Below are 13,869 nucleotides of genomic sequence, written 5' to 3' on the forward strand. Positions count from 1 at the left end.
CACAACGGCCACGGATGCACACAACGGTCGTGTGCATGAGGCCTAAGACTGTTGGAAAAAACAAAATCCTGTCTCTGTCAAAGATGGCTTGGTCCTCAAAAGGGTTAAATGGGGTATTCCAGTTGTTAGACATTATCCATTCATCTCTATGGGAATTCCGGAGACAGTGGAGCGCTGTACCGCTATCTCCGGAACTACTATAGAAGTGAATGGAGCGGCCACCAGCATGTGTGACCGGCCACTTTGTTAATTTCAGGGGGGGCTGCAGGAGATACGGGGTCCATAGCAGTAGGACCCCCACCGATCTGATAATATATGCCCCAGGCTGTGGGATAACTTGTAGCAACCAGAATACCCCTTTAATGGCCCATAGATATGTAGTGTGTTCACATGAGCCGTATTTAAAGAGTTTTTGTCACAATCTTTAGAATAGTTTACACAGCAGAAAAAAACGCAGTGATTTTGTATTTAAAAAACTGTAAGCAAGACGTTGTTGCATGACTGATGGCGGCTGCTGGCGGTCACGGACCACTACCCCGCCCCGGCTTGCTCTTACTAGGTGGGCAGCACAGCCTGGTTGCCCTCCTCAGTGACAGGAGCCGCCGTGACTGACAGGAGCCGCCGCGCAGGCGCAGTCTCCCTCAGCTCCTCCCCCTCCGCCGCCTATAAATCCTCCGCTCACCTGGCTGCAGTTTCCCCCGGCTGTGACTCCTGTACCTGTGCATCTCACCGCAAGACAACAGTAAGACGCCTCAGCGCTTGCATTGCACGATAGGGCGCGGGCTCTTATCGCGGAGTCTGGGTGTTTACGGCTTATCCGAGGGAAGTGTAATCTGTACTGGAAGATGTCTGCTGCAGACTCACTTTATGGACTAGAAACTAAGAAGGGCTGTCGTTTTCTGCGTCCCGTTTCCATGGGTGACTTTGCATTGCTGTACAGGATGGGCTGTGTACACAGTGGTCACCGGCATCAGCTCCTGGAGTTTGTTTTACCACTGCAGGAGTTCCCCTTTAAGTGGGTGTGACGCCTATAGCAGCCGCTTGTGCTGTGATCCCAGCCCTCCATTACAGATGTAACCTAGAGGGGGCGCTGTGCTCCAGGCATGTGTCATGGTGGGGCAGTCCAGAGGGTGCTGTGCCTACAGACCTGTCAGTGCTCCTGTGCCCTGCCATTCACAATGGGAACCATAGGAGGAGAATCTATCCACCATATGGCTGTGTAGTATGAGCCTCTGCGCTCACTCAGCTCTGCTAGGCCAATGGCTGGGCTATAGGACGGCTTTATTTGCAGTTTTATGTGGTGCTTCCTTAGGTTACATGCACATGACCGTTGTGTGTTTTTGTGGTCTGCAAAACCACGGATAGTGTCTGTGTGTATGTTCCACAATCTGTGTAATGGCATGGACAGCCGTTATTATAACTGCCTATTGTCTGCAAAACGGATAAGAATAGGACAGGTTATATGGAATATTTTCTATTTTTTGTGGACCACGGATTGGAGCAGCGGATGTGGACAGCACACAAGAGTACTGTCAGTATCTTTTGCTGTCCCATTGAAGTGAATTTTTCCACAGCCATGCTGCAAAAACAGCATTTCGGATGCGGACAAAAAACGGCGGCTCTGTGCCCTCCTATGGCAGTAGTTGGCACTGGAAAGTTGGACGACACAAGGTCTCTGGGCAGCAGACATGTTTCGCTCCACATTTTATTGACAATCAGATGCCGAACTATTTATTTCAATGGGGACGGCGCACTGTCCATTCCATGGCCTGCAAAAAAAAAAATAGAACGTCCGATTGTCTGTCAGTTTTGCGGAAAAGGTGCTTGGTGGTCTCCAGCTGTGGACAGTGACTGGATCCATGCACATCCTGGTACTTGGTAACATGCAGTGGGAGTACCAGAGAAGTGTCACAGAGAATGGTGCTGGAGTAAGGGGGTTAGTATATCATATTTTTTATTTATTTTTTTAAGACCTTGTAGGGGTTGTCTGACATTTTTAAGCATTTTAGGCAACCCCTTTAAGGTTTCCAGTTTGCCTTCTAAAGTCCCCCAGTACTTGCCTGTCCTTGCTCCTGTACAGTGCCTCCGACAAGGAAGCTACATGTCAGCAGCCACTAGATGGCGATCACACTTTTGCTCATGGTCTGTGCAGAGGGGGTAACAGAGCTTCTGGCAAATCACCACACGCTTTTCTCCGTGGATGTGTTCCTCACAATGGCTGTTCTCCATCTTGGCCTGCTTCCCCTACACACCTGCTCCCTGTAGTATCAGCTCTTTGGCAGTGAAGTGGCTAACTTTAAATAGCTGCCAGACTTGCTTATGAAAGTCATATGTTTTATTATGGGAAAACGTTAAACCCAGTGAAAGCTGCAATTTCAGAACTGCCAAGGCTGCAAAAAACATTAGGAAACTGCCTTACCGCCGATGCGCCTTTTTACAGCGGTCATTAAGATGTAAGTGCTGCATGGGTCTCCTGGACAGTGGAGAGCGGAGTCCCACCCGAATGGTGGAAGCGCTGATGGTTTAACCCTTTAGATGCCACAGTCAATAGCGACCACAGCGTGTAAGTGGTTTCAGAGGAAGGACTCCCTCAGTCAGCCACCGGCACTGCCACGTACGAGAGTGAGGGCTGCCGATGTCTGCAAGTAGCTGGGCCTACAAGGAAGGCCTCCAGTTCTGCGCTGTGTAAGCCCTATTAGGTCCTGCCAGAGGCACAGCCTAATAGCTTGCCTGTCGGTATCCTTCTGGCGGCATAATGCACTGTAACACATCACTACAAAAACCAGTCATTGGCTGCAGTGGAGCAGATGATCATGCCCGTGCCGGAGAGGAAGTGTACAAGCCGTGGACCGGAAGATGGACACGCAGGACCGGAGCGGCGGGGAGTAGTTAAGTAGGAATCTTTCCATAGTGGAGGGTGAATGGTGGGACCTGTGGTAAGGTATTTATTCCCAGACAACCACTGACTATAGCGGCTCCGCTTTTTGCATGTTTCTTTTATTCCCATTTAGACTTGCACGATTCTCAGCATTTCCAGGACATGCATATAGCGCTTTTCTACCATTGTCTGAGGACAAGTTCATAGGTTTCTTACAATTAAGGCCTCATGCACACAAACGTTTTTCGGGTCGGCATCCGAGCCGCAGTTTTTGCGGCTCGGGAGCGGACCCATTCACTTCAATTGGGCCGCAAAAGATGCGGTCAGCACTCCATGTGCTGTTAGCATCCATTGCTCCGTTCCGAAGCCCCGCCCAAAAATGTATAGCATGTTCTATTGTCCATTTTGCGGACAAGAATAGGCATTTCTACAATGGCGGATTCTGTCTTTTGCGGACCACAAAAAAAGGCACGGTCGTGTGCATGAGGCCTAAGTGTGATTGTGTTTTCCAGTTAATAACTGCATAATACATTACATATTACAGCAATTTAAGAAATATCAGAACTTTGGCCTCTGACTCCACAGCTCTGCTCTGTACACGTTGGCGCCCCCCAAATGGGCAGAACTCCTACACAACCGTTTTTGTCCACATCTGATCGGCATTTTTTGCAGACTCATTCACTTCAATGGGGCCACAAAAGATGCAGACAGCACACCGTGTGGCATCCTAAAAAAAAAGATAGAACATGTCCTATCCTTATCCATAAAACGGACCAATTCTATTATGGGCTAGACATTGCGTTTTGCAAAATGCAGAACACACACAGCCGGTATCCGTGTTTTGCGGACCACAATAACTGCAACGGCTGTGTGTATGATCCCTTAGGGATAGCTTGTAACAACCGGCATATACAGAAGTCATGTAGCATTACCACCAATTAATACCGTCTGTCTTTTCTCTTTAGTGCCTGAATACACCATCATTTATTTTGATGTCCGAGGTAAGTAGATTTTTCTTTTTATTAAAGGGCTTCTGTCACCCCGCTAAACTTTTTTTTTTTTTTTTTTGTGTACTTATAATCCCTATCCTGTGATAATGCTTTCCCTTATGTTAATAATTTTCATTTAGTAGACTTTGCAAAAAACGTACTTTTAGGATATGCTAATTACCTTTCTACCAGCAAGTAGGGCGTCTACTTGCTGGTAGCAGCCGCAGAAAACCGCCCCCTCTTGTTGATTGACAGGGCCAGCCGCAATCTCCTCCGGCCGGCCCTGTCAGCATTTCAAAAATTGTGCGCCTGTGTTGATTCGGCGCAGGTGATCTGAGATAAGGAGGCTCGCCTCCTCAGCACTCCCTCAGTGCGCCTGCGCCAATGACTTCTTCTCTTTCGGTGATGTCATCGGCGCAGTTGCACTGAAGGAGTGCTGAGGAGGCGAGCCTCATCTCAGATCGCCTGCGCCGAATCAACACAGGCGCACTATTTTTGAAATGCTGACAGGGCCAGCCGGAGGAGATTGACAGGGCCAGCCGCAATCAACAAGAGGGCGGTTTTCTGAATCTGCTACCAGCAAGTAGACGCCCTACTTGCTGGTAGAAAGGTAATTGGCATATAATAAAAGTGTGTTTTTTGCAAAATGTACTGAACGAAAATGAATAACATAAGGTAAAGCAATATCGCAGGATAGGGATTAGAAGTACACAAAAAAATCAGTTTAGTGGGGTGACAGAAGCCCTTTAAAACCAAACCATTTAAAGCATTTTTACATTGATGGTTTACTACAGTCAGCTGCACCTACAAGGGTAATCGGCTGTGTGAAAGACCGCCAAGCCCCGTACTAGACAGCAGACAGAGCAGTAACATGACTGATAATGCTCCGTGGCCCTCTGATCTCTTTACTACAGAATCGCAGTAAGATGAAGTTGTCACCGTGATTCTGTAGTAAAGAGATCAGAGGGGGACTGAGCATTATCAATCATGTTACTGCTCCGTGTCTCTCCTGTCCGGAGCGGGGCTTGGCTGTCTTTCATGCAGCGGATTACCCGCACGGCATCCGCTCGGGTAAAAGGGCCCCAAGAGGCAGAATTCATCAGACATCCAAACACGTGTGGCTGTGTCTGGTACTGCAGCTTAGCCCTAGTCAGAATAGCCGACTGCTGTAAGGAAGAGGTTACATTTTTGTAACATTTGGGGAGGAGGGAGGAAACTGCCTTGTGGTCTGCAGGGGTTTGGGGTGAGTTATTTCTCCATTTGATTTCCTTGTCAGGTCGTTGTGAAGCTATGCGGATGCTCATGGCTGACCAGGGAGCTCAATGGAAGGAGGAAGTTGTAACGTCTGCTGACTGGCAGAAGGGGGATCTGAAGAAGGCTGCGGTAAGGTGAAACCCCTTATGGGCAAAGTATAATGGTAAAATGTAGATCAGGTGATGGCGTGGGATCGGGGTCTGTGCCCGCTCATCACTTGTGGATGCCAGCTCTGGTGTACTGCTGCTTTCAGTGTTTCCTCTCACCCTAATAGACTGCCTGTCAGATTTACAGTAACAGAATGAGTGATTAGAGGAGCGCAGGTTCAGATCCCCTATTAGGCCTTTAATTGTGGTGGTGGGAGTTTAAATGGTTTTCAGGGTGCAGATGGAGTTTAAGAGGGGACACTGCAACCCCCTTCCCACACACCCTGCTGCTTTAAAAACCAGACACCCAGGTCCCACACAATATGTAAGAGAATAGATATTGATTGAAATCTCAATAAGGGGTCTGTTAGCCCTGAAAACTAACCAGTACAAAAAACTCACCTGTTTCAGCTACTGGTCCATATAGAAGTGCAGCATAAGACACTAGGGGTGAGGATGCTGAGCTTGGGAGTACTGTTTTCTGGGGTCTGTTCCAGTATCTACATGTAACTGTGAGCTCAAATGTCATCAGTATCTAATCATTGGGGCGTCATACACCCAGGACCCCAGACAATTTGCAGTAGCGCCACAGCCTTCTTGCATCTTTCCCGAGTCCTTGTGGTGCCATGTTCATCGGTCATATGGCGTAGGTGCAAGAAGCTACATGGCAACACTTGATGTGTAATGACAGTCAATGGTGTCGCAATGCAACAGCTGGACAAAAATCCAACTTGGATGGAGTTTTGTGCAACTGCCACCATTGACTATTACATAATAAGTTGTGTGACAAATGTTGTCATGTAGCCCTGGTTAGAGTTCTCGAAGGATGGGCAGAGGTGCATGTGGCAGGCGTCCATAGGAACACCGTATAATGCATTGGAGTCTTTGAAAGAAGCAATCTAATGACTGCTTATTATTATATTTAAAAAATTCAAAATCCCCCCCCCCCCCCCTTCCCAAGATGGGGGGGGGGGGGGGGGGGGAACTGAAAAAATACACATGGTTATAGCTGCATGTGAAACCACCTGTACTATTAAAATATAAAAATATTTATCACGTATCCAGGCCATTCTGAGACTTTCTCCTGACACCTTGTACTTTGTTAATGGTAAATTTGAATCAATGTTTTACCTTTTTTTTTTTATTTATCAAAAATCAAAGTTTATGAACCCCTAAATTTGACGCTTTGCCTTTAAGACAGATAATGAATAGTTTATGAGGCATCACTAACATTCCCCACTTGGTAATGTAAGTTTATTCTTTTAGGACATTAGAAGGTTTAGAATTTTAGAAGCAACTTTTTGACTTTAGGAAAATTTCCTAAGTAACTTTTTAAGGTTCAGTTCTGAAGTCACTTTGTGGGGCTTACATAATAGAAACAACCCATAAATGACCCCATTTTAGAAACTACACCCCTCAAACTATTCAAAACTGGTTTTAGAAATGTTAACTCTTTAGGTAATCCATTGGAATTAAAGCAAACTAGATATTTTTTTTTTCCATTTAAATTTTTTTTTTTTTTCTGGAACACAGCAAGGGTTCATAATATAGATGAGCAAATTTCATTTTTTTTTTTTTTTTAATCCGTTCACACTTTGATGATAAAAGGTGAATTGCTTTATGGATTCTGTTCCCATGGACCATAGTGCAATTCTATGTTGGAATGCCTTTAGAGGCATTCCATTATTCATTCCACGGTCGTGTGAACAAGCCCTTACCCTGATTCTGCAGTTTGCAGAAATGCCCCATATGTGGTCGTATATCACTGTTTGGGCACAGAAGGCAAGGAGCGCCATACGGTTTTTGGAGGGCAGGTTTTGCTAAAATGGTCTTTGGGGCACCATGTTGCATTTAAAGAGACCCTGAGGTTCCCCAACAGTCAAAACCGCTATGGGGAATTTTTATTACTTGGGTGTGAAAATTTTGAAAAAAAATAACAAGAAAATAGTGCTTTAGGCCCAAACCTTTTCATAACTGATAACAGGAGAATATCCCCCCACCTCCACAATTTGCTACCCTTTCTCCTGAATACAGCAACACCCCAACTGTGGTCATAAACTGTTTGGGGATACGCCAGGGCTCAGAAGAGAGGGAGCGGCATCTAGATTTTCTAACATGGAATTTTCCCCCTCGCCTATGACAGCACCCATGGAGAGACCGCCTCCTACTCCTCAGGACAGGAAACTGGATCACACCCTTCTCTTGCTTGCCAGGGCAGCGCTGCTCTCCTCCCACTGGCGCTGTCTACTAAGAATCTTGTGCCTGCGCCATCCCATTCAGTGCAGTGAGGGAAGTATGCTCGGCAGCTGCTGGCTTCCTCACTGCACCTGTGCTAAATAGGTCAGTGAGGAAGCCGACTGCCGGAGAATGCCCTTCCCTCACTGCGCCTGCGCTGAATACTGAATATCGATACGATACCAGGATTTCAGTTTTTTCAATACTGGGCTGCGCTTCTGCACAGTCTAGTATAGTATCTCTGAACATGAGCGCGCTGCTATTGGCGCGCTCATGTTCTCTCAGCAGCACAGGGGAGAAGGAAGCTGTCCTCCCTCCCCCCTACAGCCAGGGAGAAGGAATGCCCACTAGTGAAGCTGATGTCTCCTCCCATCGCTCCGATAGTAATCAGCAGCATGTGGAGCAGGAGAGGAGACAGTAATGGGGCACTGCGGGCGAACGGAGCAGCGTCCCAGGACTAATGGTGAGTGCTGGGACATTGCTGGGCGCCGGTCTGTGTAGCCTAATAGTGAAAAGTCTGGAGTCCCATATAAAGTAATCAGTCTTTAACACAATACAGGAGGCGGGTGCCGGCAGCAGAATCACATTGCCGGCACCCTGCCCCTGACAGGGAGCTGTGATCAGCGGCAGTTAACCCCTCAGGTGTGGCACCTAAGGGGTTAACTGCCGCTGATCTGCCAGTACCCGCCTCCTGTATAAAGGGGTAATTATCATTGGTGGTGCAGTGTACCCCCCCAATCCCATTAAAATCATTGGCACAGTGCGCCAGCCTCTCTCAACCCCCCAGTATTAATCATTGGTGGCAGTGGGCACAGGGTCCTCTCCCCTCCCCCTCATTGGTGGTGCAGTGGCAGCTTCTGATCGGAGCCCCAGTCTAAGGCCCTTATTTGCCACCAATAGAACACCCTGCTTATTAGGTTTGGTCATCAATTCTCTCCTCTCCTGTGTTTCTTGGCCTTATACTATAAATAAAGGAGTAGGGAGAAACTACAACTCCCAGCATGCATGCTTCATCTACTCTTCTCAGAACTCTCATAAAAATGAATGGAGCATGCTGGGAGTTGTAGTTTCACAACAGCTGGTGTGCTGAAGGTTCCTGTCCCCTGCCCTAGATGCTCCACTTCCAGTACTTGATCCATTCAGTACCAGTGTATCCTCTATTTTTCCCTACGTTAATCCATATTTTTTTTGTAATCTGCATCAATCAGATCCCAACAATGCCAGGAATTTTGCTGTAGTTAACATTCAGTGCTGTCAAACTATCTTAGTTCCTTGTCGTCTTTTCTCCTTGTAGGTGTATGGCCAACTTCCAGGATTTAAAGATGGAGACTTCACGCTGTATCAGTCCAATGCCATTTTGCGCCTTCTTGCAAGGAATCATGGTATTACAACTTAAAGGGGTTATACAAAGTCTAACATATGCCCCCCTCATATAGATTATACTTACCCACCTCCCCAGCACCTGTGCTGTTCCTGATCCCGCTGCATCTCCAGGTGACTCTAGGGAGGCTAGTCCCTGTCACAGCCTGCTATTGGCTGCTCCCCGCCAATAGCCCCCCCCCCCCCCCGTTGCCAGATGTTTTAATCCACACGACTGGGGGATCAGGAGCAACTCAGGTGTCGGAGATTCTTTTGTTCTTTCATGTATTGAGCTTGTGGATCCCTCTGCATATATTTACTCATTCTGAACTGATTGGGTTGTAGATCTGTATGGGAAAAATCCTCATGAGGCAAGCCTCATAGACATGGTTAATGACGGAGTGGAAGATCTTCGGCTGAAGTATTTGAAGATGATCTATCAGAACTATGTGAGTGACACCCAGAAGTCTGACAGAGAAATGTCTTCCTCTTCAGAAGATTCATGCGATTTTCCTTTTTTTGTTTAGGAGAATGGAAAAGATGATTACGTTAAGGCTCTGCCCACTGACCTTGGTCACTTTGAACGTCTGCTTTCCTCTAATAATGAGGGGAAGGGGTTTGTAGTAGGAGCTCATGTGAGTATTGGTTTGCTTTAGTTTTACTAGGACTATTTAATTGACAGGCCATTGATCTGAAAATGTAACTATGAATTAACACATGTGGAATTATATACATAACAAAGTGTGAAACAACTGAAAATGTCATATTCTAGGTTCTTCAAAGTAGCCACCTTTTTGCTTTGATTACTGCTTTGCACACTCTTGGCATTCTCTTGATGAGCTTCAAGAGGTAGTCACCTGAAATGGTCTTCCAACAGTCTTGAAGGAGTTCCCAGAGATGCTTAGCACTTGTTGGCCCTTTTGCCTTCACTCTGTGGTTCAGGTCCGTGGACTGTGGAGGCCAGGTCATCTGGCGCAGCACCCCATCACTCTCCTTCATGGTCAAATAGCCCTTACACAGCCTGGAGGTGTGTTTGGGGTCATTGTCCTGTTGAAAAATAAATGATGGTCCAACTAAAAGCAAACCGGATGGAATAGAATGCTGCTGCAAGATGAAGGCATACTGAACCAGCATGGCTACCACAGCAATCTTGAATAAATCCCCAACAGTGTCACCAGCAAAGCGCCCCCACACAATCACACCTCCATGCTTCACGGTGGGAACCAGGCATGTAGAGTCCATCCGTTCACCTTTTCTGCGTCGCACAAAGACACAGTGGTTGGAACCAAAGATCTCAAATTTGGACTCGTTAGACCAGTGGAAATCTGTGCTTTGGTCTGATGTCCATTCCTTGTGTTCTTTAGCTCAAACAAGTCTCTTCTGCTTGTTGCCTGTCCTTAGCAGTGGTTGCCTAGCAGATATCCTACCATGAAGGCCTGATTCAGTATCCTCTTAACAGTTGTTCTAGAGATGTGTATGCTGCTAGAACTGTGTGGCATTGACCTGGTCTCTAATCTGAGCTGCTGTTAACCTGCGATTTTCTGAGGCTGACTCGGATGAACTTATCCTCCGCAGCAGAGGTGACTCTTGGTCTTCCTTTCCTGGGGCGGTCCACATGTGAGCCAGTTTCTTTGTAGTGCTTGATGGTTTTTGCGACTGCACTTGGGGACACTTTCAAATTTTTTTTATTTTTTTTTCTGACTGACCTTCATTTCTTAAAGTAATGATGGCCACTCGTTTTTTCTTTACTTAGCTGCTTTTTTTATTTTTTTCTTGCCATAATACAAATTCTAACAGTCTATTCAGTAGGACTATCGGCTGTGTATCCACCTGACTTCTCCACAACGCAACTGATGGTCCCAACCCCATTTATAAAGCAAGAAATCCCACTTATTAAACCTGACAGGGCACACCTGTGAAGGGAAAACTATTTCAGGTGACTACCTCTTGAAGCTCATCAAGAGTGTGCAAAGCAGTAATCAAAGCAAAAGGTGGCTACTTTGAAGAACCTAGAATATGACATATTTTCAGTTTCACACTTTTTTTTGTTATGTATATAATTCCACATGTGTTAATTCATAGTTTTGATGCCTACAGTGTGAATCTACATTTTTCATAGTCATGAAAATAAAGAAAACTCCTTGAATGAGAAGGAGTGTCCAAACTTGGTCTGTTCTGTATGTGGTGTGTGTTTTTTGTTTTTTCTAAATCTTTAATGTATGCAAATATATAGTTCTGTGTCACTGACACAGGCTGCTGTTAGAGAGCCTGCAAGAAATGGAAAGTCCACATGGTAATACTCGTGTTCATAAAGATCTAAAGGCTGTGCACACCTTCACAACCACCTTTGTTGCTCCAGTACTTTAGCAGCAAGTAAGGGACACATGGAAAACTGAAAGCAGGATGATTGTTTGTAGTCTGTTACCATGGAAACACATTGACATGTACCTCGGATTATAAACAACTTTGTATAAATCCATAGTACAAGTGAGGTGGAGAAATGCCTCCTCCACTTATCAGGGCCATTCATTAATATTCCAGTTGACAGTAAATCTGCTCAGTACTTGTATTATGTTCTCCATGCTGGTTCCCCTCTTAGACCTTTCTGCGAGCTGACAGTGAATTCAAGGTGACTTGAACAATTAACAAATGCAGAGAGGTGGCGGGCCTACTATGGGGGGGCGGGCATTACCCTCCTGAAATGAAGAGCAACTGGTTGGGCCGGAATTAGGGTTGGACGATATCAAAAATATTCAGACGATAACGATATTAAAAAATTTATCGCGATAACGATATATATCGCGATAAATACCCGTTTAAAAGAAAAAATCCACAAGCAGGCGTTACACTGTATGGGGGGCCACACAAGGAGGCGTTACACTGTATGGGGGGGCCACACAAGGAGGCGTTACACTGTATGGGGGGGCCACACAAGGAGGCGTTACACTGTATGGGGGGGCCACACAAGGAGGCGTTACACTGTATGGGGGGGCCACACAAGGAGGCGTTACACTGTATGGGGGGGCCACACAAGGAGGCGTTACACTGTATGGGGGGGCCACACAAGGAGGCGTTACACTGTATGGGGGGCCACACAAGGAGGCGTTACACTGTATGGGGGGCCACACAAGGAGGCGTTACACTGTATGGGGGGCCACACAAGGAGGCGTTACACTGTATGGGGGGCCACACAAGGAGGCGTTACACTGTATGGGGGGCCACACAAGGAGGCGTTACACTGTATGGGGGGCCACACAAGGAGGCGTTACACTGTATGGGGGGCCACACAAGGAGGCGTTACACTGTATGGGGGGCCACACAAGGAGGCGTTGCACTGTATGGGGGGGGCCACAAGGAGCGTTATAATAAGGTCTTATGGGAGCGAGGAGGAGGGGAGCCGGGGCGGCCGCTGCGGGAAGTAGTAAGTTTATAACTTTGTCATCAGACAGCAGGAAAAGTCTCTCCAGAGACAGTACTCACAAGGCGCCCGACACTGGTGGGTGACGACGGTGATTATGTCAGATGGTGGGTGGAGACTTGACTAAGGGAGGCGGAGCAAGAAGGAGGCAGGCCAGGAGCGAGAGGAAGAGCAAGGTGCAGGGGCGGGCGGTAAGTGATCAGTCAGTTCCTGAAGGCGAGTTGTTAGAAGCGGGCGGACGCACGTTTAGAAGAGGTCAGCGCACAATGTGTGCTGACCTCTTTGATGACGTCACAAAATACCGCGGTATTTAGGAAACGGCGATATCGCCGTTTTTTTAATACCGCGGTATATCGTGATACCGGTATATTGCCCAACCCTAGCCGGAATACCCTGTAAGTTGTTGACTCCTAAAGTTGTTATGTATAACTGCATTATTTCCCTATTGCTTTGTAGATTTCCTTTGCCGATTACAACCTGGTGGATCTTCTGCACAACCATCTTGTTCTGGCACCAGACTGCCTTTCAGGCTCCCCACTCCTCTGTGCCTACGTCAAACGCATTAGTAGCCGTCCCAAGCTTGAAGCATATCTCTCCAGTGATGCCCACAAGAAGAGGCCAATCAATGGCAATGGCAAGCAGTGAGCATTGAGGAAAGTGGAAAAGGTTATGAATCCAGACTACAATAAAACCGTGAAGTCAGAATCTAGTAATGGATGTAGATGTGCCTACTGCCAGTCTCTCCCTCATGTTGCCTAAAGAGAATTTTATTGGCACCTATAGTTTTACCATCCATGTAACTGTAGGTTGTTACTAGATATGAGCTGTGAATAGTTATTACTGGATTGTTGGAAAATAAAATATTTTGAAAGGTGGTGGTATGTTTGTTTTCCCTGAATGGATCTAGATCGGGTGTCAAGCTCCTTTTTTAGAGGGCCATATCTGCAGTATGGTTGCCTACAATGGGTTGTAAGAATGTAAGCTACAGGGTGATCTTGGTTGCGTGATAACTGTCACACCCAAGTATTGCAGTGTAGCAGTACTCATGTAGAAATGAATGGGGCTACATCTGCAAACCCAAAATTGCAAAAATCTAACTGGTGTTATGGCAAATGAGTCCTGTGACCACACACTTTATTTTTATTTTTTTACAGGCCTCTATGTGGAACCATTCATGGATCCACCAAAAAAAATAAACTGAAATGACTCAATGTTTGTTGTTTTTGTGGCATGGAATGCACATGTCCTATTGTCCGTTTTGTGGACAAGGACAGGCATTACAATGGATCTGCAAAAAATACAGATCCAACACAGATTTTATTTTTTGGGACCACAAAAGACACATGTGCATAAGCCCTTAGGCTGGTTTCACATGAGTGAGTTCAGTGCGTTGAACTTGCAGTGTGGGGGCATGGCCTGGTCGGGCATGTGAGCGGCTGCTTGAGGGGAGCTCCTGACCGGCCATCCTGAGTAATCCTGTCTCTGCAGCAAGCGCTGCTGTTTTCTTTCACTGCGGGGCACCAGAGTGTACGGACCCTATACAGAGTGCCATGACACGTACTGGCAGAAAGGAGAGGGAGCGGAGGGAGG

The 13,869-nt window shown here is 46.7% G+C and overlaps 1 protein-coding gene across 1 annotated transcript; it reads left to right on the plus strand.

Annotated features, from left to right (window-relative positions):
* Positions 1 to 619: 619 nt before the first annotated feature.
* On the plus strand, positions 620 to 13,154 carry LOC122940742 (glutathione S-transferase P 1-like). Its single transcript, XM_044297468.1, has 7 exons — positions 620 to 742; positions 3,844 to 3,879; positions 5,144 to 5,250; positions 8,797 to 8,884; positions 9,207 to 9,310; positions 9,389 to 9,496; positions 12,736 to 13,154. Coding segments are annotated over exons 1-7 (633 nt in total). The 5' UTR covers positions 620 to 741; the 3' UTR covers positions 12,925 to 13,154.
* The last annotated feature ends 715 nt before the right edge of the window (positions 13,155 to 13,869 follow it).

The sequence above is a fragment of the Bufo gargarizans genome, chromosome 6, assembly GCF_014858855.1.
Source record: "Bufo gargarizans isolate SCDJY-AF-19 chromosome 6, ASM1485885v1, whole genome shotgun sequence".
Taxonomy (NCBI): domain Eukaryota; kingdom Metazoa; phylum Chordata; class Amphibia; order Anura; family Bufonidae; genus Bufo; species Bufo gargarizans.